At 39.9% G+C, this 25928-nt stretch overlaps 3 protein-coding genes across 4 annotated transcripts in view; 1 reads left to right on the top strand and 2 right to left on the bottom strand.

The window, feature by feature from the left end:
- Nucleotides 1-138: 138 nt before the first annotated feature.
- On the bottom strand, nucleotides 139-7342 carry amdhd1 (amidohydrolase domain containing 1). Its single transcript, XM_044185316.1, has 9 exons — nucleotides 7138-7342; nucleotides 6046-6152; nucleotides 5862-5926; nucleotides 5490-5767; nucleotides 5189-5414; nucleotides 3600-3724; nucleotides 2547-2640; nucleotides 2268-2428; nucleotides 139-790 (listed from the first exon to the last, which is right to left on the bottom strand). Exons 1-9 carry the CDS (start codon nucleotides 7272-7274, stop codon nucleotides 685-687), a joined length of 1299 nt encoding a protein of 432 aa, XP_044041251.1. The 5' UTR covers nucleotides 7275-7342; the 3' UTR covers nucleotides 139-684.
- A 155-nt stretch (nucleotides 7343-7497) lies between these two features.
- snrpf (small nuclear ribonucleoprotein polypeptide F) lies at nucleotides 7498-10797 on the bottom strand. Its single transcript, XM_044185319.1, has 4 exons — nucleotides 10638-10797; nucleotides 9470-9595; nucleotides 8117-8181; nucleotides 7498-7776 (listed from the first exon to the last, which is right to left on the bottom strand). The coding sequence occupies exons 1-4, from the start codon at nucleotides 10638-10640 to the stop codon at nucleotides 7710-7712; spliced, it is 261 nt and encodes an 86-aa protein (XP_044041254.1). The 5' UTR covers nucleotides 10641-10797; the 3' UTR covers nucleotides 7498-7709.
- Nucleotides 10798-15629: 4832 nt separating this feature from the next.
- Nucleotides 15630-25928, top strand: part of ntn4 (netrin 4) — a 31069-nt gene continuing 20770 nt past the window's right edge. The window contains exons 1-3 of one of the 2 annotated variants that reach the window (XM_044186880.1): nucleotides 15632-16087; nucleotides 17836-18395; nucleotides 24635-24913. In XM_044186880.1, coding sequence (XP_044042815.1) covers nucleotides 16042-16087; nucleotides 17836-18395; nucleotides 24635-24913 — 885 coding nt within the window. In that variant the 5' untranslated portion in view covers nucleotides 15632-16041. Of the gene's footprint in view, nucleotides 16088-17835; nucleotides 18396-24634; nucleotides 24914-25928 lie in introns of both variants that reach the window. The other variant, XM_044186881.1, reaches the window with a different exon arrangement.

Raw genomic sequence — 25928 nt, 5'->3', positions numbered from 1 at the left:
AACAGGTCAAACTTTAACAAAGATCAGATCACGTCAATCAATAAACTGTTTGATCACCTGAAGTGCGAAATATTTTACCTGTTTTTTAGGTGATAATGAAATTCCTCTGCTTGCTGAAGTCACTGAATAACTGACAACTTGATAAAATGCTTTTTACTGACAAAAGAGAAGGTGTTTGAATAGAGAGACCGATTATAACATAATCAACAGGTAACATGGCATTTATCTCAAAACGTCAGTTTCTAGACGAGTTGTTAATACTGCTTCGATAGTACATTGATTCATTGGCCTGAGCCACATTCTTTGACAGGCAGCTGATTTTATGTTAATATTAACATAAAGAAACAGTTCGACATTTTGGGAAATACTGTACGGCTTCCCAAAATGTTCCCAATGCGTTAAATACAAGCTACAGCCAGCTGCAGGTTAGCTTAGCTTAGCATAAACACTGGAAATAGGGAAACAGTCTAGTCGTCTCCGTTGGGTTGCCAGGCAACCAGCAGAGACTCCAGGAAGTGGACAGCGCTAAACTAGCTACCTGTTTCCAGACATATACATGCATTTCCAAAAAATGTCTAAGTATTCCCCTAAGATCTCAGCTGAATACATGCCGTAGCTGTCTATTAATATTATTAATAGTTCCTTTCACTAATCTGAATCGGTCAGGAGGTGGTTATTCTCTGGTTATAAGTCCATGGTTCTGTCATTATCAAAGATGACGTGGCCTTTGATGACTACGTAACGGATTAGCTCCTGATGTCCTCCCAGCTGGTAGATCAGATGCTCCCATCTGCAATAAAACAGAGGAGATGATCTGTTTTTACACACGCATATTTCATATAAACACACAGTCATCAAACAATGAATACTAAAGGTGTTGACAGAGTAAAACATCTAGACAAGCTGATGCTGTTGTATCTAGAATGACCAGAAGATCCGGAAAAAACTTGGTTTGGTATATTAGGTATACTTTTTTTGCATTTAGCATTTTGGGATTTTATTAAACACAGCTTACTAAAAACAACAGTCAACAGGGCCTATAAACTGTGTATCATTCACTGTTTCTTCTAGCACTAAGAATGTGTTCTTATTCAAGCTGCTTGGTAAAATAATGGTTAAAAAAGTCATGCAAACGCCAAGCTGCCAAAACCATTAGTAGCCAATACAAAGCTGGAGTTTTGTAACACTGTAAATAAATGTAGGATTCCAGCAGAACAATGTAAATATTGAATGAACTTTGGGTCTTCACAGACTATCTTAGATAGGCCTACATGGCTCTTCACTGATCAGGCTCTGCTAGATCTGCTCACTGCTGATTTATTAGATCTGATTCATCTGGACTGAGGTGAAAAGTGGTCTCAGTAGTTCTCATTAGCTGTTCAATTTACTTTGAGGTATTTGAAGCCCTCTATTAGATATGTAGTGAACTACAACAAATTTAAACTTTCAGATTCCTGCATGAGCGAGGTATATTTCCCACAGAGGGATCACAACTTTTGCAGTAGCTGCATATAGTAGAGATATTAGTCGCTGTAGTATGTAGGTGTTTAAATCCTTTTTAGACCATTTTCCTTTGACATTAATCCATAGACCTTCACCCAGCCACCACATTTCAAGGTTACTAAAATATGGAATCTAATTTTACTTATGTTAAAGTACAGAAATATTCGTACTTCAGATATCAAAAGTAAAAGTACTCATTATGCAGAAAAATGGCCCTGCGAGTGTTAAATTGGTATATATTATTGGATTATCAATGCATAAGTAGCATTTTACTGTTGTATTTGGTTGAGATGGTGCTAATTTTGATTTCTGTTTTACTGCAGTTTATAACAAATATTTAACAAGATAATTACATGTTTTGTATGTAAATATGTTTTCAATCTGAAAAGTAAAGCTGTCAAATAAATGTATTGGAGTAAAAAGTACAATATTTCCCTCTGAAATGTAGTGGAGTAGAAGTATAAAGTCACATAAAATGGGAATACTCAAAGCACAAGAACCTAAAAGTTTTACTTAAGTACATTGTTACTTTTCACCACTGAAATGTACATGATTCTCCATTCACTGATCATTACTTTATCCCTACCTTTCTTTGATAAGTGTAGCTGACTTAAACACAAAATCTATCTCTAAAATATCAACGTAAAATAAAATAAGATGCAATAAACCCAGAAACAAATGGGACAAAAGATAGATTCTTTCCTCTGTGTGTGTGTGTGTGTATGTGTGTGTAAATCTTGACTACTTTTTCTGTCCTGATTTACCGTGTGGTGTTAAGGATCAGCAGGTCTCCGTGTTTGTTGACCTCCAGGGAGCCATGTGTGTGGGAGCGCCCGAGGGCGTAGGCTGCATTGATGGTGGCCGCAGCCAAAGCCTCAGGCATGGACATCCTCATATTGACACAGGCCAGGTGCATGACTATTGGCTGAGGAAGACAGAGAGAGGACAGCACAAATAAACAGAGGACAGAGACAAGGGATGAGTTGTAACCATCATGCAACACTCCTCAGCTTTTCACCTCACACCTGTCCTGTTGCACTCACCATGGAGCAGCAGTAGGCGTTGGGGTTGAAGTCGCTGCCGAGGGCAACAATAACTCCAGCTTCCAACATGTCTCTGGCCCGAGGCTGAGGCAGCCTGAATACACACACAGACTATTAGACAACTCAAATAATCTGCAAGGGGTGTGTGAGTATTTGTGTGTGTTACACAGTGGTGGATGAAGTATTCATTTAAGTAACTTTACTTAAGTAAAAGTACTAATACCACACTGTAAAAAAAGCATTGAAAATGTTACTTAAGTAAACGTATGTAAGTATAATCAGGAAACTGTACTTAAAGTATAAAAAAAAGTCCCCTGTGACCGTTATATTATTATATATTATATCATTAGATTATTATTACTCATTAGGATTTTACTGTTGTAAAAAAGTGGAGATAATTTTTAACTTTTTTGTATCAGACTGCAACTAATGATTATTTTCATTCAGGATTCTGCTGCTGATTATTTTCTCCATTAATCGATTGATTGTTTGGTTTGTAAAGAAAATCAGAAAATAGTGACAAAATGTCGTCACAGAGACCCAAAGTGCCACCTTCACAATGCTTTGTTTTATCCAACCAACAGTCCAAACCTCAAAAATATTACAAATTTAATTTATTCAAATAATTCAAATGAAAAGCAGCAAATCCTCCCATTTAGGAAGCTGGACCCATGACATTTTTTTGCATGAAAAATGACTTAAACGATTATAAAAATACTTGCCAATTCATTTTCTGTCAATCGACTTATCGATGAATCGACTACTCATTTCAGCTGTACTTGTTTTTACTGTTGGGTAGTTTCATTTATAACAAAACATATTTTATAAGCAATTCATGTGTTTTTTTGTGCAAAAAGTTTATTTGTAAAGTAACTAGTAACTAAAGTTGTCATTTAATTGTAGTGTAAGTAAAAAAAGTACAATATTTCCCTCTGAGTTGTAGCAGAGTAGAAGTATAAAGTGGCATGAAAACAAAATACTCAAGTACAGTACTTGAGTAAATGTACTTAGCTACATTACAATAGTATATATTGTATTATAGTTTTACAATACCGTAGAATATAAGCTGTAGTTGGTAGAAGGACGGCCGCGGTTCTTGCTGTTGCCATGGCAGCGATCCCCTCGTCTGTGACCTCCTCCAGGTGACTGATGGCTAAGGCTCCGAGCTCTGCACCCAGCTGACACACACATACACACACTCAGGTTAACAAGATTATTATTCTAATGCCAAAAAATTCTTGCAGTATAGTGTTGAAACAATTAGTCAGTTAATTGAACATCTTTGGGTTTTGGACTGTTAGTTGAACAAAATAAGCTATTTGAAAACGTCACCTTGGGCTCTGGAAAAAAGCGATTGACATTTTGTGTTTACCAACATTAAGGATGAAAACAGCATCAAGAAATATTAACTTTAGGAAACCTTGGCACTCAGAACTTGTCATGAGCATTTTAACTTTATAGCCCCAATGATTATTTGATATTATTTTACATTTACAAAATAATGGATAATGTTATACGGGTAAACTACAGTTATCATTTGTTGATGTTAAAATTAAAAATTAAAACAGCACATCTTTTAGGGATGTAAGGCCTCCAAAAATCACTCGCATCAACCCGTTTACAACAGTGGCAAAAAAGCTCTGATAAACCCACTGTGCACTACCTGCTCAGCACCAAACAGCACAGTTAGAGACTAGCAGCTAAAGACCCAGATATTTTTCACAGGAGTTGGTGGAGACCAAAACAGAGTAAATATTGGACTTGCATCCATCAGGTGGCCAGAAACTAAACTCCTAATGAATGATAATACTGCTCTGTGTCTGCTGGATATATAAACAGTCAGCAATACAAGATACAGTTAGCTAAAAACAGCTCTGCAATAAATCCTTCCATCATTAAAGGGGATCTCTGATGATTTTACGCATCACAGTCTGTTTGCAGGTTCTACTACATACTGTATCTGAAAAAAGTAGTATAAAAGCTTTAGTGTCTCTCCAGAGGGAGCTGTGTGAAATCTGATAAATGTCCTCAAGTGATGTCACTTGAGTCAGCGTCGGTTGGGTCTGAAGACTACAAGTTTGAAAATGACAAAAATCTGTTGGTGTGGAGTTAGAAAGAAGTGAGCTCACGAGACCTCTGTAGCTCGCTCCTCATCTCTGCTGCAGGCTAGCGGCTCGAGGCTACGTTAGCTGCTACTAGCATAACACACCCGAATCGCCAACCGAACTGTCGGCAGCCAAATAGCATTGTGGGTAATGTAGACACCATGTTTTGACAAGGAAGAAGTATTTATGTTGCATCGATTTTTAATCCTTTTTTTTTTACTTTTTAAACTTTCCATCACTTTCCATGAGTCCATTGATAAATCAGCGGAGTACTATTTTGAAGTTATAATGTTCAGGTTTTGTTTAAACTGTTTTAGAGAGACGTTTTTTTTTGGAGGGTGTAGCTTATGTTGAACTGTATTGCATTACACTGACAGGTGTTTCTAAAATTTTGTCTACCCTCACTGATATAAATGGGGTGGACAAAATATTAGTAATACATATGTCAGAGGTGGTTGTTTTTCGGCTCGTTGTGGAGCTCCTTTGCCCTTCAAGTGGCCGAAAAACAGTAAATACAGCTTTAGGAGTAAGTGATACCTGAGCAGAGTTCATAGGATGAAGCTCATCTCCGTGGAAGTTGATGTTGAGGCCCATGTCTTTGCCAGCCTGCAGGATGGCGCGAGAAGAGCTGAGGTCAAACACTCCCTGCTCACAGAACACGTCGATGTTGTCGACTCTGAGAGTCCCAGCAGACATCTGTTCTTTCAGCCGTGGCAGCTGAACCTGCAGGATGTCCTTTGTGGCTTCTGCAACTGTCTTCCCTCTGAATAAAGGACAGAGAAAGATTAATTTTTCAGGATGTGATGTGAAATTAGATCATTCTGAGGATGGTCCATACTTGGGCACTGCGTGGGCTCCACAGTAGGTTGAGGAGATGTTGATGGGCAGGATCCTTCTGGCCTCCTCGATCACCTCCAGCATCTTGAGCTCAGTCTGCAGCTCCAGGCCATATCCGCTCTTACACTCCACCAGGGTAGTACCTGCCCGCTGCATCCGGCCCAACCTGCTGCTGAGGGAGGCCAGCAGCTCTACGGAGCTGGTGGCTCGAGTGTGCTCCACCGTGAAGTGGATCCCTCCACCGGCCCGGTGCACGTCCATGTAGGTGGCACCTGCCAGCTGCAAGAGTATCACGCATTTCATTAAAATTTTAGCAGCTGTGGAAGTCAGTTTGAAAAAAAATGGTAAACACATATTGGGCATAATGATTTACCTTCATTGCAAATTCATGCACCCTGTCACCAGCCCAGACTGGATGGGTGTGGGCGTCAACCAACCCTGAAACAAGAAGGTTCTTGAAATGCTAATCACTGATATTATGTAATTGTATAGACAGTCCATGTAGGACTCTGCTGAGATTGTGTGCAAAAACCATAAAAATCACAGCTGATACTCACCAGGCAGGACACACATTCCTGTAGCATCAATCACTTTCTCAAAGGACACTTCTGAATACTGTGCTCTGATGATTTCCGCAGGCCCCACAGCTTTAATCAGCCCATCACTGGATGAAGGAATTAGTTACTTTCATGTCAACATTCACTTTAAAGCACAGCTCGGAACTGAACCTGCAGCTGAGGTTGACAAAGTACAGCTTAGACTAACGAAAGCGGAGCCTGAGATTTTCTAAAATGGCCACCGTAGAGATAAACCTTTTTGTAACAACATGGCATTTTCTGTGAAGCCACCCTCAGTCCAAACTATAGATTTTTTGCCCCACTTGTGGTGAGCGAACAGCAATAGTAATAAATAGAATAATTATAGTAAATACCCAGAAACCAAAATATCCACCAATATTCAGAGGTGGAATGAAATTAAGGACATTTACTCAAGTACTGTACGTAAGTACAAATTCAAGGTACTTGTACTTTACTTGAGTATTTCCATTTTATGCACCTTTATATTTCTACTCCTCTACATCTCAGAGGCAAATGTTATTTTTACTGCACTACATTTGTCTGACAGCTTTAGTTAATTTTCAGATTACAAATTTTCATACCCTTCCTGTGCAGTGAAAACCATGTATCTCCAAATTTGGTGCTTTTTGATGTGATTTTTTTTATGATAAACTGAAAGATGAAGTGTTTCCTTTATGGGTTACAGAAATTCTCCTACTTCTTAAGCTAAATAAACTCTTTAAAACCCCCTTGGATCAGTTTTCCATCCATTCAGTGATTTTGTTTTTGGGTGTAATGAGCCACTACAGCCTATAGGAGCCACAAGTGTACATTATTTTACATGACTCCTGTGCTGCAGTAAATACATTCCCTTTAGCTTTTACACGCAAAAAACCTTAGCTATGCAGCTACATAGGTGAGAACTAAAGCTATTTGTGTCACAATTCTTCACTAAGTCATACAAAATTTAATAAAAGTGTACTTTTGAGTTGGCCTGCTAATGACCAGTGACCCCACTGTTCAAACCATGCCTCTCACATGGTATTAAGTACTCTCAGATGCCTCTCTTAAATTGTGGTTTAGAAAACTTACCTCCCTATCACTACGCTCCCATTTTCAATCACACAAAGATTTTGCATCCCATGTTTGGTCATGTACTTCTCTCCATTGTTGCAGATCAGAACCACCTGTTTGGCATTCTTCACCAGTAGTCTGTAATTACTGGACATTTTGATTCATCCCAGGCAGACTCTTACTTCAGAGAGACTGGCTTTAAGCTAGTTTGGGAACAGGCAAATATTTGTCCAGGAAAGCAGTTTAAAGTGCACAAAGAGGGGTGGTGCTTCTGCCACAGACATTATCTCTGTAGTTGCAGTGTTCAGTAATAATTAAAGAGGAATTTACATATGCTGCTTTTGTTACATATTACATGCACAAACCACAACAATCAGGTTTAAGAAAGGGTATAATCATTTATTGTGTCTGTATCACAATGTCACAACATAAAATTGGCCCTACATACAGTAAAAAAAAAAAAGTCTTGACTGCTTGAAAAATAACCAAAACCCACAAGCGTTCATTTGTTTCACATGGTGAAAACACAAACACACATCAACTCAACTACGAGGTACAATCACACTCAGACAGAGTCCTGTTCACCAACATCACTCCCTCATTTCTCCATCTTCTTCCTCTTCTTCTACACCTCTGATGTACAAAACATTATTGCACCTGTGGGTATGAAACACACCTGTTAGCGCACAGCAGGGAAAAAGACTGAAGAACAATCGGTCGACCATGTAGTGCTCCCCTGTTTCCACCATTGATTTCTTTGAAAGGCAACAAGTTAATTATTAACACAAGTTAGATGAGGTAGTTAGGAATCTTAAGGCCATAAAAACAACTTTCTCTGTATTGTTTAGCCAAAAACTGTTCAGATTCCAATCTGATGCTGCTTTTCCGATCCAGATTTCATTGTTCTGCTGTTGTGTGATGCTTTCCTGGCAAGGACCCTTAAAAAACATTATCTTACTTGAGATAACCTTGTTGAAAAGCAGTAAATGTAACATACCTGATAAGCACTTCACCAAGATGACCCGCCAATGCTCCATCCACATACTCTTCTGTGTTTGCCAGCTGTCAGGAAAACATATATATCAATATAAAAAAGGTCAAGACGCTTCGCATAAGGGTTAAATCCTATTGGGTAATAATGATGTCCCAAAAATATGAATGTGGACATTTGTTCGCACTGATCTAAGTGGTACAGCTTGGGATAATAAAATCCCAATAAATTATGAAAAAGAGAAAAACGCTTCAGCACAACAAGACCCTCTGGCAACTGCGAGATGTATGTAAAGTTAGAAAAAATAAACCACAGGTGTTTGTGGTAATCACCGTACACTCACACAGCCCATGAAAGTATATGATAAAGAATTTTTTTAGAGATCCTACTTTTATGGGCTGAATGTGCGGACACGTGCGTTCAAACACGTGGTTAATTTTTTCCCCACCCAATAAATTATACGTTGTCTTGTAAAAACAGAGGTCTCTTTCTGGGGAATCGACAACTGAACTTTGTGTACAAAAGTAATTTGCTTGTTAAAGAAAAATATGTTCACTAGCACTGCACGTAGTCGCTGGCAGGCTGCTCACATTAAAAGGGACAGTTCACCCCAAAAACAAAAATACATATTTTTCCTCTTACCTGCAGTATCCATTTAGATTGTTTTGGTGTGAGTTGCTGAGTTTTGGAGATATCGGCCGTAGAGATGTGTGCATGTTTTGAATATATTGGGACTATATGACACTCGGCTTGTGGTGCTCAAAGCGCCAAAAAATACATTTGAAAACATCAACGTCTCTTTACAGAAATCACAACCCTGTTACTCAAGATAACCCACAGATTTGTTGTGAGCAGTTTCATGTAGGAACTATTTTCTTTCTACTGATAGTTCCTCACACCAAAACAATCTAGATGGATAAAGAGCACTACAGATACGAGGAAAAATACGTATTTTTGATTTTGGGGTGAACTGTCCCTTTAAGGACAAATGGAAGCTCTGACACTTGTAATGTATAATTCCTCAGACATTTTGTTTGTGATATGACTCTTTTATTTCAGACAACTTTGTTGATCCGGCCTGTGACTGTGTGAGGTGGGCAGAAGCACATCTTCCTTTAAAAGTGTGAACAATTCAAAGTCATGAGGGACTAACAAGTTGAAATGTTACTAAAATGTGAAATGCAAACTGCTTGGTTGATAACTTCTGTTTGATTTACCAGTGGATCAACAATACCACAATATCCAAAAAAAGTTTAGTAAAATATTCTCTCTCTGCAAGCAAGGATGGCACATATCAGGGTTGATCTTAACCTTTGTATGGGAACAAACAAGGCATACAATACAATAAATTGTTCTCACCTGCATATTCATGTACCCATCCACAGACACCAGGTAGCCCTTATACTCCATTCCCCACTTCAGTTTCACCATCACTGGCTTGCCTGTCAGGCCATTCAGGAATGGCTTTGGGTTCAGAGGTAAACTCTATGGAGAAAGAAGATAAGGAAGGTTATTGTATACACTTTACTTTATTAACCTTTGGCTAATTTGGATAACTATACATATATATTGTGACAGCATTCACCAAAATTATACAGGTTATTCATTATTGTCGCAAACAATTTTGTTCTCTAAATAGCAAAACTCATGCCAAATTTAGTTTAAAAAATCTGGCAAATAATTGTGGCTTATCATATCACCAACATGTGGAATGAAAACATTTATCTAGTGAACTTTTCTGTTATGTGATGATATGATAGTAAATTCGGCACTAAACATTTGACCACTTAAGTTCTTATTTCAAATATAACAGCTCTCTGAAGAGCAGATGCTTCCCGATGTATGGCTGTAAATAAGATAATGTTAGGTAAACCAATTTTAAGTTGATATTTACAGGTGTTGCTGCTGTGTTGTGATTGGATGTATACCTAACTGAAAAGCAGCGGCTGGTGTAGCCTGCACCTTATAGAATACAGCCTAAATGCATTATGTTTTTAGAAATATACACCCATTTATGCACTATTTTCCTCAGAGAATGTGCGGTTTTCCACAGTAAGCCAATTAGGCTGCGTGCAGCCCAGGCAACCCGAACAACAATGTCTTTACGGGTAGAAAGATAAAGCTAGGAGTTTATGTGGAGCAAGTGATACTAATTATAAAACGTACTGTTTGCCTATAAGCATATGCTCGCTAAATTAGAGAACTTTAAAATGGAGTTTGGTGCGACTTTATCTCCACAGAAATTGGGCCAAACTCAAACGAAAGGCGGCACAATTTCAGTTATAAATGAAAGAGAGCAATACATCCACCGTCTTACAGCTTAAGTAAATTAATATTACATAATGCACTGCCTGTGTGCCTAGCTTAAATGTGAGGGATTCATTCATTTACTTGAAATCATGAATGAGAAGCGAACGTAGCTAATGCTAACTAGCAAAAAGGCTACTATCTTTGCGCGGTGGTAACGAAAAAAAATCCCACAAAACATCTAATGAGTTGATAGTTAAAATTAGTAAAATGTACTCACCATTTCTGTTCTACTTATTAATGTCTGGGAACTAACAGCTTTTGTATCTTTTCGTCACAATAACGTTTGCAGTTCGCAAAGCAGCACACGCTTTACCGCCGAGCAGGAAGTGCAACACTTTGACCTCCGAGGAGTCTTCGTGTTTTTCCGTACTGCCACCTAGTGGTGTGAGGTTTACACTGCCGCGTCAGTCATTTACTGACAGATGTGTTTTGCTTAAAAATACTCCAGTAAGTAAAGTAAAAATCCTGGATTTAAAATCTTACTTAGGTAAAATTATGTAAGTATAATCAAGAAAATGTAGGAGCTATTTTTTAACCGTTTTTTAGCACGGCAACTACTGATTATTTATATTATGGATTAATTTGCTATTTATTTTCTCCATTAATCGATTGATTGTTTGGTTTGTAAAAAATCTGAAAATATTAAGAAATGTCGTCATAATTACAAAGAGCCCAAAGTGACAGCTTCACAATGCTTCATTTTGGCAACCAAAAGTCCAAACCTCAAAATTAACACAAATTTATTTGTAAAGTAACTAGTAACTAAAGCTGTCATATAAATGTAGTCGAGTAAAAATGACAATATTTCCCTCTGTATTGTAGTGGAGTAGAAATATAAACTGGCATGAAAACAAAACACAAAATACAAGTACCACCAGACTTCACTGTTTACATTAGCTCCAAACTGATCCTGGTTCAGTTTGCTCATTTAATTCAACAGACTTTTCACAATAAGCACTGCCTCCTTTGTGAAACACCTGTCAGCTTTAAATGATTTGAGTATTGGTTATGTATTTGTCTCCTTAGACCTCTTCACAACTGTCAGTCTCCTTCATTAGTGTCTTGATTATTGCTTTCAAACAATATATTCAGCCTCAGGTAATGCACACACACACACACACACACACTTAATGTCAACAGCAGTTTCAAGCTTAGAACTACCTCAAAGAAATAGTTCTTGCATTTACTCTGTGAGGTGATAGAAATTAATGATAGAAAGTTATTTTTTATTAAGTTTTATTGTTTTTGTTCATTTTTAAGTCTATATTTTCATTATGAACTTTGTTAAATATAAAATGAGTGATAATGTTCGATTAGAAAAGAAGTCAATAAAGCTAACACACACACAAATTATTCAATTTTGTGCTGTCGCCATTGCCTCTTCTCGCCTCTCACTCTAAAACCTAAACATATTCAGTTTACTAAACTAAACTTACCTAAACAGTTAAATGACTTATAATTTCATTTCTCGCTGTAACAACTTAAAGTGACCTTATATTACTTGATGATGTGTATTATTCCCTCTTATGTCATATATCATAATAATAAGCTTGAAAGGACATTCTTTTAAAAATTTGTCAACGCAAATGAAATCATATTTTCTTTCTTCTGAAGTATATCTAGCATCACTGTAAGTCTCTCTGTCTTGTCTGATTTGAACTGTTTGTGCAACAGCTGCTCTATAGAATATTTCACTTTAACATGAACATTAACAAAGAGTTATCCAGTAATTGAAAACTCTGACTTGTCTTGGAGCAGAAAGTGAAATGACTGTCATATCTGGGTCGTGCTTGGCTCTCTGTCTGGGCAGCTATTTCTCTCCAGGCACAAACGGTCTGAAGATTTCACTCATTTTTCTGCGCTGAAGCATTCAGCTGTTACTAAAGCATTAAGCAAGTTCATACCTGATACTTTGAATGAATCCAACATCTGACTTCCTTTAGTAAAGGGCTTGGTTCTGTCAGAAAATTCCTCTGAAATTGCATTGGAGCTTTCTTTGCATGTTTGAAATACTCATGTCTTTACATCATTTAGCCTATTTTTCTTCCCTCACCTTTTGAGTTGCTCTCTGTGTAATTAACCAATCCGTCAGTCAGTCACCGTGTCAGTTATGGCATGATAGCAATGTGTGTGTGGGTGTATGTAAAGAGCTGGGGGGGGATCGCAAAGAGACACAAAATGACTATAAAGAGACACAAGACAACCACAAAGAGACAAAAAATCACATCAAAGAGAAACAAAATGACCACAAAAAGATTAAAAAATGACCATAAAGAGACGCAAAATCACCACAAAGAGACAAAAAATCACCACAGAGACACAAAATGAACATAAAGAGATTTTAAAAAATGACCACAAAGAGACAAAAAATGAACACAAAGAGATAAAAAATGACCACAAAGAGAAACAAAACGACCACAAACAGATTAAAAAATGACCACAAAGAGACAAAAAATGACCACAAAGAGATACAACATGAACTTAAAGAGATCAAAAAGAGAGAGTAGGTGTCTTGTTCCTATGAAGGAGGTGTCTCTCTGTCCAGGGCCCACTGCCTTATAATCTGTCCATGGCTGTAGACTGTTACAAATAGCTGCTATTTATTGATATTATTTGAAATTATAATATTTAAAGATATTTATTTGGCATTCATTTTTTTTATTTCACTGAATAAATAACGTAACGATTAATACTGTACAGTTTATTATTGCCAAGAGCCAGGCACAAATGTTACAAATGTTGTGCCCCCCCCCCCTTCAAAAGTTTATCAACACAGCCCCGGCTGAGAAGGGAGATCGACAGCCTGTGTAGCTCTGCATGTGTCTAAATGATCAACTCCGACAATTTGTAAAACTTTCTACTGCAGCCTTTTACATATCATCATCATTTGGAGGAAGACAGCTTTGTTGAAGAGGCCAGTCGGATCATTCCAGTCTGGTGCCAAACAGCGCTTTGAAGTCTACAGACAGCTGAGAGACAAAAGTTAACACTGAATGGGCCTGTGGAGTGGACGAACTGCAGGAAGTGTGAAGCATGGGACTCACAAACCTCCTCAACCGTGTGCCAAAGTCCACTGTTTGACAGACTTTAGCCACGCTAAAGAGTTTTTAGCCACGCTAGCTGCATGGCTCTAGGGATGACAATGTCAGTCCAACACTTTGGTCCAGACTGAAAATATCTCAACAACTATTGGATGGATTGCCATGACATTTTGTTCAGGCGTCCATGGTCCCCACAGGATGAGCTATAATAACTTTGCTGATCCCGTGACTTTTACTTTAGCGCCATCATCAGGCCACAACTTGTCCAGTACTTTGGTTTATGAGCAAATACCTGCAAAACTAATGACATTCCCATCAGCCCCAGCTCGACTTTCTGTTTGGTGCTAATTAGCAAATGTTATGCTAACATGCTACACTAAGATGGTGAACATGGTAAACATTATACCTGCTTAAAGGAGTAGTTCGACATTTCGGGACACTTGCTTATTCGCTTTCTTTGCCAAGAGTTAGATAAGAAGATAGATATCAAACTCATGTCTGTACGCTATATGGACCTACAGCATGCAGACAGTTAGCTTAGCTTAGCATAAAGACTGGGTTTAAAAGAGTTTGGATCTCTGAGAAATATTGTAGTTTTACAGAGGACAGACAGAACAAAGTGAACAGGTGAGATAGTTTCATTTGGCTCACTGCTTATTGGACACGGGTCAGATGCACAGAAAGCAGGTCATGGTCCGATTACACAGCAGACAGAGAAGCCAAAGCCATGCTGTGTTCAGTGGAGCTTGGCCCAAATGGGCCGGGGCGGAAAGAACACTTTTCCAACATCAATTTCCTACAAATGCTTCTGTTTTTTTGTACCATTGCCGAGCACAGGGGGGCACTGTGTATTCTGCACATTGTCGTCTCATATTGTTCATGGAGGCTGGAACACAAGTATCAAATAATCTAAGCTGTGTTAGTTTAAAGCTTTTTTCAAAAGCATAAAATTGCTCCTGAGTTCATTTTTCATATATGAATGCCTTTATCCTGCCCCTCTCTTCCTTTTATGGGCTATTAAGCAGCCATTGTTGGGAGGAGATGGCCATGTGGAAAGCAGAACTGGAATTTAAAAAGCCTGCAATTTATTGGCTTGCATATTTCACTGGTTTTGTATGGACACCAACAATGTTGTCAACAAAGGCCGCAGCCGGGTTCAGCCGAGCAACCAATCGGTGTAATTTGAAGTGCGTCAGCAGCTCATCCAGCATCACTTTGTGTGTGTGCTTTCTCCATCCAAAGCCAATTAGTCAGAAATGTGGATATGAACACTCATTTACGCCCCATATCAGCTTTTCATCAGACTCCACGTGGTCTGTACAGGGGGTCCCAAACGTTGTCATGTCCTGAACTCCTGGTATTAATATGATAGAGGTGGAAAGTAACTAAGTGCATTTATTCAAGTACTGTAATTAATACAATTTTGAGGTACTTGTACTTTACTTGAGTATTTCCATTTTCTGCTACTTTATACTTCTTCTCCACTACATTGATTTGATAACTTTAGTTACTTTGCAGGTTCAGATTAATAATACAAAATATAATCAACAAATTATGATGTAATAGTGTAGATTAAGATTAAGGGGGGCTTCACCTTTATACAGCTTCAACATTAAAGTGATGTACACATTAATGCATCAGTAATTATACTCCAATGATATCATTATAAGTCATCATGAAGCATATTTTGGTGCTAATACTTTTGTACAAATCTGAATGCAGGCATTTTACTTGAGTATTTTTACACTGTGGTACTGGTACTCTCACTAAGTCAAAGAATGCTTCTTCCACCACTGGCCCTGAGGGAAAATATGATCAACAAATGTATCTCAATGATGGCTGTAAAATCCTTCACATTTAAAGTCTGACTTTAAGTGCCTGTCATGCAGACCATTGCTTACTTTATATTACGAAAGATTAACATAAATGTTCACCTCTGACTGTACAATGAATTTGATCTGACGAGCCAAAAACATGGATTCTGTTTGTGACATCTCAAATAAGGGACATATTTTTTGACGAAGAAGCGCAGCAATAAGATGTGTTGAATGCACTTGACTAAATGTACTTGCTCCATCCATGGCAGCCCAAGCCCAAACTGGATTGTTCCTTTAAATCCGAGCGAATAAACGCGGAGGAGAGGCGGAGCTGCTGCTGGCACTACACAGCTCTCCGTCTCTCTGCGCTCCTTAGAAATAGATCCGCGGGGCAGAGCGGGCAGCTGGCGCACACTGTGGGGAAATGAAACACGCTGCAGGTCCCGCAGCAGCAGACGAGCTGGGCAGACCCGATCACTCCTTCTTCTCCACTCTTCTCCTCCCTCAGCGGGACATCACACACCGTCCGGGATCATGCTGTTTCTTCACGAGTTATTATCGCCTTATTGGATCGCAGCTGAGTGAAAGAGAAAGTCCACACTGGATTTGAACCTGCGCACTTGTCGGTGTTTTTTTGTTTTGTTTTTTTGCTACCGTGGATGAGATCTTTGCGTACTTGATGATTGAATAACTCCAGCGGATTTTCTGGTTCAGTTTTCTCCGTCTTCTCACATATTTTGGATTATTCCTGCCACAAGGAGATATGTTGATTTTATTTGTAATTAGCCTGGCCGTGTTGTCAGATGCAGGTTAGTGTGTGTGTGTGTGTTTTACATCAAATATCCTATTGTCAAGAGTTATTGTCACTGGTGCAACAATGTGCTGTTGCCCCTCAGGGAGAAGTGCAGCAATGCAGAACTCGCCTGAATTTTTAGGCAATTTAATCTCTGACTGAAAGAGTTTCTACTTTTGATTTTTGACACGTGAACCCAAATATATTAAAAGTTTAGAGTTTATTCAAAATAATAAACTAAATTATTAAACTCCAGTTTTCATATTAACCTCTAAGAGTCACAGAACAACAAGGGATATGATTAAGCCTCATTGTTGTTCACTGCCACATATTTTGAAGGAAGTTTGGTACTAAAAACATAAGCGTTGTGCTGTATCTTTACATTTAGATCAGTCGTTTCCAAATTAGGTATATTCAAAGTTCCTGTAAAACTAAATACAGTTTAACATAATTTACTCTTTTAGTTATTTGTTTACATCCTATTAATTAGCAGAATGGGAGAATTAAAATAAATGATTATTCTGTTTTATAAGTTTCAGTCTTCCTCCCATGACCTCCCCACCTACAGACAGTTATGTAATTCAGCATGAACTCTAATCTAAACAAAAAACATGTTTCCAGAAAAGGTTCCTCAGTGCAAAATGTCATTAATTCAGGCCTCTAAGGTTTAATATGAGTCCATCTGTGAGATCTTTGACATGGAAAAACAAAGAAAGCTCCAGGTTTTTGATAATAAATCCACTTGGAAGATGACACTGTGGCCCTGGGGGGTTTGCAAAGCGTCTGGAAGGCGTCTGAATGCTGCTCATCCTCCCAGAGCTGCCAAACTTTATCTGCGTTAGAGTCCATGCTGGCTGCAGTCTGCGGCAGGCAGGTGCACAATGCCTCCATTATCTCTTTTGCATAACATTTCCGATTGAGGTAAATCACTTGACTTGTGTACACAGACACACTGAGTCACTCTTCGCTCATTCACTCTCACATATACTGTTGCTATCACTTAGATTCAGGTGTGTCTGTTCACTGTTCACCAATATCTCCAAATCCTCCAAACCTGCTTAGAAAGCATCATTACATTTCTAGGGTCAAAGTGGGGCATTGAATGCTGATTAACAAGACATTTTTATTGTTCAATATGGTCAATTATTAGAAGTACTGTAGGTCACAAAATTATCATCTTAGATGGGAAGAGTTTTTCTATTGTCATTTTTGTTTAGGTATATTTCAAATATGATTTCTGGCTAATTTTATTGCTCTTCCTCTTAAAATCTGGACCTATGGCGTCAAATGGTCAATTCTCCCTTGCGTCTAGTGGTATCTAGCCATGCAGATAGGTTTGGCTTTATTTTTTTCAGGTTTTAAGATATCTTTCTCGCTCTCTTCTTCCTCCATCCTGCCAAAGAAATAGTCCCAGTGAAAACGCCACCAGTGAGTTTTATGGATTATCCATGTTAATAATTTAAATGTTATTTTAATGCCTCAGTGCTGTTTTTAATGTAAAATTTCACCGCCATTGTTTTGAGGTGAAGGCAGAAATCTGTGGACAAATAGTATCTGCAAGGCTAAATACCACTAGAGGTGTGTGATTTGGGTGAACTGACCCTTTCAGCTCAGGTATAGTGAGTGCCACACCTTGCTATACCCACCTGACACCCAGGCTTTCACTCTTTTTTTTTCCTGTTTTCTCTAGAGAGCTGTTATGTGACTTCAGCTCATATTTTACCAAGTACATGTGTAAACTCTTCTCTTTTTTTCTCCCTCCAGGTCTGTCGGTGGAGGTGTTTCGTGCAGGTGTGGCCCCTCGCTGTGAGAGCCGGGCCTGCAACCCTCGCATGGGTAACTTAGCCCTGGGTCGCCGGGTCCTGACGCAGACCGTCTGTGGCAACAACGGCACCGAGCTCTACTGCTCCTATTCCGACCCCAATGCCAACCTGGCCTGCAGCGCCGCCAAGTGCGCCAAATGCAACGCTGGCCTGCCTCTCCTGTCCCACCTGGCCGGGGCCATGTCCGACTCTTCCTTCCGTCACCCCAACACCTGGTGGCAGTCAGCTGAGGGGGTGGAGTCTGAGACGGTGCAGCTGGACCTGGAGGCGGAGTTCTACTTCACACATCTCATCATAGTGTTTCGCTCGCCGAGGCCTGCTGCCATGACTCTGGAGCGGTCGCAGGACTTTGGGAGAACGTGGAAGATGCTGCAGTACTACGCCAGCAACTGCAGCGCCGCCTTCGGGCTGGAGGAGGGAAAGGCAGGTGCAGGTGCAGGCCGGGACGGGGCCATCTGCACCTCCAAATACTCCGGGGCTTATCCATGCAACCGTGGAGAGGTGAGGAGGAAGCTGCATGTCTCTTACCTTTACATCAGACATTAAAATCTGTCTGAAGGCAAGTTAAAGCTGCGCTAATCAATATCTTCGTAATCACACTGGATCGAATACATGTAATGTGAAAGGTGTGGCTCATAGCAACAAACCTACAGATCATTATCACCTGACTCTGCAGATCCCCTCAGCTCTACGGAGCATTTCAGCTTCTTTACGCTCATTCTTTTGGTCCATTCTCTCAGCATCATTTCCAGCAGCATGAGGCAGACACAAACTGAGCTTAGGTCACCCGCGTTTTGGCAGCTCTCAGAGCCCAATACACAATCACTGTAGTTACGTGCGTAAAACAGAAGAAAGTAGACTTAAAGCGTAAAAATACGCTCCGGGTATTTTTACATTTCATAGTCTGTTTTTACGCTGCAGGTACTCCGTTTGTGATTGTGTATTGGGGGTTATGGCGAATAACAACTTATATAAGTTGAATACATGTCAAGGTTGTACAGCTTGTTGCGCTGCCCCCTAGTGGCCAAACAATCTGTTGATGTAGAGTTTTATTGTCAAGTATACACAGTCAAATCATGTTTCTCTTTCTTTAACCAAAAAACTGATTACTTTGCCTTTTCTCTTCACAATTCATGACTACCTGCCAGAAGTGCTTTGGATGATCAGATTTGTATCAAGTCTTGGTAGAATTTCCACCATTTCTCTTCATCCAAACACGCTCAGAAAGCAGGTGGAAAGGAGGGCGGATACACACCTGCAGTGAGATGCTGGAGGTGGAGAGTTTCCTGCTCAGTAGGCAGCCTTTTTTTCCTCTATGAATGAATAGTTAATGATCATACACGCCCTGTATGACAGGTAAACCACGCTACATGCTTTTCTAATCAAATGATTTAAAGTGCACCCTTTCCATCATTACCCCTCCTACTGGAACAAATTCAGTTCTTTCCGCAGTAAGACAACATGCAAGAGTCATACGCCGTAGTTAGCAGAATGAAAGCAGAGCGCAGCCAGGTGGGGGAAACTCTGTGAGTGTGTATGTGCATGAGTGAGTGTTTAATAGGCGTACTTTGACTGTAGCACAAGAGGGCTTCCTGAAGTCCATTGATGTTTAATTGAAGCAGTGTGTGTCGGGAGCTGCTCTGCAGATGTGTGTGGAGGCGCATGCCAAGCGTGGTGCTGCCCTGGACTCCCTGCAGCGTTCTCATATGAAGTGCGTGTTTACGCCCTCTTTGACGGGCTTGTGCATGGAAGTAAGAAACCGAATAATTTGCCTTTTTGCATTTATTCCAAGATTTTCTCTCCACCTTTTGTGCATGAAGGTGTGAAAATAGCAACTTCTTTTCCTTTCTGTCTCTCTCTTTTGACTCTGTGCTTCACATATTGGTTTATGTATGTCTCAGCTACCTGTGCTAGGAGCAAGACTTTCGCCCTTTAACCCCTCAGCTGATGACCCAGAGGTTAAAAGAGGTCAAATTGCACTCTCACACACCAGCAGCTGCTGCTGATTGGACTTTTTCTGCTCCTGTGTGGGTTTTTTTTGTGGTTGTGCATCACCTATATTGGCAGTTGCCTGTGCAAGGTGTTGACAACAAAGCCCTATACTGTACAGTATGTATGAGTGGGCTGTAGTACCTCACTTCCTCTGCGTTTCATGTACAAATATGAAGAGCGACTGTAAACCTGGACCTGCTTATACATGAATTTCCTCAGACTTACATCTATTCAGGAAACCCGTAATTTAGTTTCAAGGTTTATTTATTGATTATTGACCTTGGAAATAGCAGTTTGAAAAAACAATGTTGCTGCAAGGTCCACTTAACTGTATTAGTTCTGGAGCTTTCAGCTGTGTCCTGTGGCCTTCATCAGCAGATGGAGTTTGCTCAGCTGTCATGGCGAATGAATATGAACATGGAAATTAACCTCTAATTGTTGAATGATAAACAAATTGTTAATAGAAATCAAACTCTCTCAGTAAACCGATAATTAATGGGTTTTAAACAAAAATACAACCCTCTTTACATAAAACTTACTATCACTTAGCACTGAAAAGACTTTCAGACAAAAAATGTATTAATTTTCATAATCGTTTAAGTCCTTTATCAAGCAAAAATGCCAAACAAATAACAGGTTTCTAACTAACTAGCACATTAATGAATAATGAAAGTACTCTTCAGCCTTATGCCTGTTTGCATTATGAACTTATGTCATGAAGCCTAATAAAGCGGTCAGCTAAGGATTACCCTCCACTGCTACAGAGTAGTAAGTCAAAACATAATTGCGTCAACAATATGTACTGAAATATTAAAAACATATCACCTGACTGATAACTTGATTTAAAGTTTGCCTGCATGCATGTGTGGGATTGCTGCTGGCTCAGGCTCAGGGCTCAACAGATGGCAGCAGAAGGTTTTGGGGTTCGTACTGTAGCTGGGAGCGATTCTGCCTCTCTTCTTTCTTCCGCAACATGAAAGCATGTCATCTCTTGAACTGAAAGCTTTTCGTGTTCACCTGTAATGTGGGGAAAAGGTGATGTGTGTGTGTGTGTGTGTTTTGTGTGTGTAGAGTATGCAGCACTCCTTGTCTTATTTATGAGGTCAGCCGGGCTGGAAGAATGTGAGTGTTTGTTGTACAGACTGACCTCCTTAGGGAAGAGAGTGAGGCAGACCAGCCTACACACACACACACATAGTCTTTCTCTTTTTCACAGTTCCTCGAACACACACACACATGCACACACACTTGTCCGTGCCCTTTCAGATAACACATATACAGTCTGTCTGCTGGGAAGGAAGTGCCGTTGCTCTGATGGATGTTGGTACTGTTGGCTAGACACCCATCCCCTCCCTCTGTTTCCCTCTCCGTCTTTCTCCTTCCATCAATGCCCATTGTGCCTGTTTACCAGATTACAGTCCACAGTGCTTTGATGGAATTACGCCTGTTAAAGCCAGACTTACTTTATTTTTCAGCCTGAAGTGGACACATGGCTCTCAGTGAACCCACTGCCTCAAGACTCAGAGAGACAAAATTAAAATGTGGCTCATTTGGCCTGAAATTTGTTACATATTTTTGATGGCAGATGTAAAACTTTCAAGACTACATCTCCATTTTGTCTTTGATGTTTTCAATCTCCATAATTATACTAATGATTTATATCGTCTGTAGAGCAAAGGCTCTTAGATTCTACATTAGACACACAACTGTGACAGTGAAAGTTTAAAAGAGCAGTGTTTCCTTCTGCACTTCTGAATTCAATTAAGGTTAAAGGTTCCCTGTGGAGTTTCTTGTAAAGCAAATGTCAGTATAAATGTTTATAGTCAGTGTTTCTCCCCAAAACACATTGCGTGTAACCTTGAGGCCCAACAAACCCAATGAATGCATTTCCTTTTTCATAAAATGTATTTTGAAACCTGTGTCATTTATCAATGTTTGCTATCTAGCAGTCTCATTCTTTCCTGTTTTTTGTTGGGACATTGCTATGTTTTTTTTTTTGCATGTTACCACCAACTGTAGATCAGTGAAAGAGTGTGAAATCGTAGGAATATGTGTCGCATGCTCTTTCACGTACATGTGCATCTTTGTTCAAGTGCTAGTAGAGTTTGAGATATAAAGAAAACATTGCTCCATACCACCCCTAGTGGTCAAAAACTCCACATGGTACCTTTTTTAAAGGGCAATTCACACAGAAAACGTTTTTGACATCAATCACTTGCTCATCTCACTGAACAGGTAGACTCTTATTTTATCAAATGTAACAATCCACATCGACTCACAGACCCATGAAAGAGATGCACTTGCAGATGCACGCCATGGTTTCTTGTTTAACTATTGGCAGACTCAGCAGAGAAATAAAATCAATCAATCAATAAAGAAAAGCAATTCTGTTTTCTTTCTGTTGTCAGCTGGTTCTGACGACACTGATGGCCAGACGGAGGTTGGAGTCTGTGCAGATTGAACAGGCTGGACGCTTCAGGCGCCACTCACGTCTTGCTTTTTATGTGGATTCCCAGTATGGCTAATCGGTTTGGGTTTCTACTGATTTTCACCAAAAAATATGCAGATTTTTACAAAGGAGCAGATTGATTCAAACTGATTTTCACAGTGGTTTAATGTCCCCATGCATTCAAAAGTTATGTTTTCTGCTGTCCTCTTGCAAACTCAGAAAATGCTTCACATAATAAAAAGTGAAGCGAAAAAGGGAAAGACAACATAAATAAGCAGCTGAATGTGCACTGTGTTTGAGCTAAAAAAAAAATTATAAATAGATCTCCACCATGATTTTGTTATTTTTTTTAAATAATAAAAATGAACACAGATAAATTCCTACATTAGTTAAACTTTTCTTTTTTCCCCCATTTTTCTTGGTCACCTAAAATCCCTTAAGGACTCTTGTGGTGTCCCCAGACTTACATCTATTCATGGCTCAGATTAACATAAACATGGGTCTCATCAGCGTATTTGCGAACACTAATATTTTGTCTCCACATTCAAAGAAAAACTATGAGGCACGATTGTTTAGTAAAAGGTCTAAGACGGCCTCTTCTTTGCACGATGCTGATGTTTGTGTGCATGCCAGTGTGGTTCTGTGTGTGTGCTGGTGTTGCTGTGGTGTCAGCGGGCTGTCGTAGGTCTTTTGTCCGGCCCTGAGTTATGTGAAGCTGCATCTCCGTCCCCGTCTTTGTCTGGCCCTGCTGTCCGTGCTCTCCCGTGGACCGGCGCCCCTTGTCCTATTTGTCGTGTTCTCTTAATTGTGGACCACAATGCCGTGACCCCGTGACCTTTTCCAACAACAGGGAAATTAATAGCGCTCCTCCCATCACACTCTCGGCCAGTCATCCAGCCAATGAGGGAGCCTCATGGGCGTTTTGCTTGCATCTCAACCAAAGAAAACACACTCACACACATAAACACACACACTACTCGTCCAATAATATCAATGACAGCCAGTGACAACAACACACACTTTGTAAAGAGAAACACTACAAACACACACATTTCTTTCACAGCGAGAGTTGGGGCAGACCAACTTTTTCGCCCCGACAACCGTAGCTGTGTTGGTTGCTAGTGGCAACAGTAGCCATGGAGATGGCAGCCTATAAAGGGATCTTCGATTTGAAGGATGTCCAGGGACCAGACAGGGTAAGGGGGGGGGATTGGGCGCACTCATTTACCAGCACCCTCATGGTCACGTGAGGATGTAGTCAATGACGGCGGGGTGTAAATTTAAGTTAAGTGCACAAATGATACCAAAACAAACCCCCATTAACATTACAGATGTAGTGGCATGAGTAGCATCAATGACGATGGCTTGACAAGCCCAAAGAAGTTCTTGAACTGCCCCTTTCAAGAGTACAAAAACTCAAAGGGACACAGTCTTATGGTCACTTACACAAGGCTTCATAATCTGCCTTATGTATGTGGTTAAATTAAATACTGATTTCAGGTGTTGTTGTTTACAGGAACACACTAAAAGAAAGTGATGAGTAGAACAGAAAGTCTGTCGCTCTGTCCAGAAATGCATGTTCCTTTTGGTGTTTCTTGGTAAAAACCCATTTCAGGATCACGTAGGTTGGAGAAACCAAGATGTTGTGGGCAGTTAGGTATGCCAAATGTTATTTTGGGATGTCAAACTCCTTAATTTTTGTTGCTATTCGATCTAGGTGTAAACGTTCGTACATGTCAGCAAACTTTTTTTGATGCATTTGGCGGTTAAAATATAGCTTTGCAAATCCAGTCAATGCTGCAAACTTTTTGCTCAGAGTTTTTTTGTCTAGAAATATCTCCTGAGAATCAATTGAGTTTGGCAGCTTGAATGTGGACCAGTCAGGTGACTTGCCACCTCTTAAAACTTTAAGCTAGCATGGTTCTGCAACTACACTGCCAGTTTCATACTTCAAAATAATCAGTAAATGACGTTTGCTGGATAATTTAGAAGCAATTTGATCAAATCTGGAGGTTGAAAATCAGAAGAAAATACTCCTGACGACAAGCCAAGCAGCAAATATGACGTTTCTCCAATCAGGTGTTGCATTGAGATCTGTCTTTGTTAGTCTAATTGAATTCTGATGTGATTTCTGGTCAGATTGCAGGTTCCTGTTGTGTCTTTTGCTGCCTGGAAAATGTTTAGCCCATTAAAATGAACACATTAGGAATTTTTGCCTGTAAAAACTCAGAAGGTAAAACAACTTCCATAGTTGATTAATTATAAAATGTGACAGCAGATCTCTGTCTCTGACTAACAGGTGATCTACCGTACCCTCCCAAAGTGGGAGTCCCTGGATCCGTTTGGGGTGGAGGGCCAGCAGCAGCTGAGGGTGACCAACATCCGAATCCGACTGCTGAAGTGGCAGCCGTGTCCCTGCCAGGCCAAAGACCTCGCCTCCACACACGAAGCTCTTCCCACCCGGCACTTTGCCATCTATGACCTCATAGTGAAGGGAAGCTGCTTCTGTAACGGACATGCCGAGCAGTGTGTTCCTGCTCCGGGGTACCAGCCCATCAGAGACCGGACCAACCATGTGGTAAGAGAGGAGCATTGACTGAGTGTATCAACTCATGTGTATTAGAGGGCGTTTGTTTACTATAAAAATCTTTACATTTACTATCAGGTCCAAAAATAGTACTTTAAAATGTCTTGAACTTGCATAAAAGTCCATTCTTGACCTTGGGCATAGTAGTTTGACAACATAATCTTTACTCAAGGTCCACTTGAGCTTTTTCCATAGCTCTCACCCACACCTCAGGGATAACATTATTATTTTGTCATTATTTTTGTTTGCGTGTATCGTTGAGGCCTAACGCGTCTTCTTACTTGCCTTTTGCTGGATCATTGTTACGTTCTTGGCATGTTACCACCACCGACTGTCAGTGGAGTAGCATGAAACCAAGGGACGTCACAGACTGTAGCATCCTGTCATTTGATAGACAGGACCAGTCTTTCAGGTAAATGCCAGTTTCATTTAACATCACGTCGGGCAATTTGATATGCAGGCAACTGATGAGATGTTAGCAGCTGAGAAACTGGTAAGATGTCCTACAAACATTAGTACTAACTCTCCTCTGCAGTTTAGTCCAGTATCACTCTTTATTTACTAAATAGTGCACTACATTTACAGTCCATACAGGCCATTTTATTTGAGCGTCTGGATTCTGAGTGTGAAATTTATGCATTATATGTGGCCTTCAAAAATTCCCACAATGGAACGAAAAAAGTAGCATCCATGGTACGTACTCTACACTACTCTCTGCTAACAATCTCACAGTGCAATCTGTTAAATTTTATAGATGCACAGTCGTACGACACACTACACCTGTTGGTCGTGTCGCAAAATGATATGAAATGATGATATAAGTGTCCGAAATCTCAATTTACTGCTAACTATATTCAATTCAATTTTATTTATATAGCGCCAATTCATAACAGAAGTTGTCTCATTGCACTTTTCCTATAAAGCCGGTCTGGACCGTATTCCTTATAATATTTTTTAGTTTTCGAGCCGGAACACGGGGGAAGCAGGTGGTCCACAATCACAGACC

Source organism: Siniperca chuatsi, linkage group LG23 (assembly GCF_020085105.1).
Source record: "Siniperca chuatsi isolate FFG_IHB_CAS linkage group LG23, ASM2008510v1, whole genome shotgun sequence".
NCBI lineage: Eukaryota > Metazoa > Chordata > Actinopteri > Centrarchiformes > Sinipercidae > Siniperca > Siniperca chuatsi.
This window is presented reverse-complemented; position numbering and strand designations above follow the sequence as displayed.

Coding starts and splice junctions, on each gene's coding strand:
- amdhd1 (XM_044185316.1), bottom strand. CDS start 7,274: ATGTCCAGTAATTACAGACTACTGGTGAAGAATGCCAAACAGGTGGTT. Junction 5,927..6,045: donor AGGAATGTGTGTCCTGCCTG/GTGAGTATCAGC, acceptor TTCTTGTTTCAG/GGTTGGTTGACGCCCACACC. Junction 2,641..3,599: donor ACTACAGCTTATATTCTACG/GTATTGTAAAAC, acceptor GTGTGTATTCAG/GCTGCCTCAGCCTCGGGCCA.
- snrpf (XM_044185319.1), bottom strand. Junction 8,182..9,469: donor ATGGGTACATGAATATGCAG/GTGAGAACAATT, acceptor TTTTCCTGACAG/CTGGCAAACACAGAAGAGTA. Junction 7,777..8,116: donor CTTGGTGAAGTGCTTATCAG/GTATGTTACATT, acceptor TCATACCCACAG/GTGCAATAATGTTTTGTACA.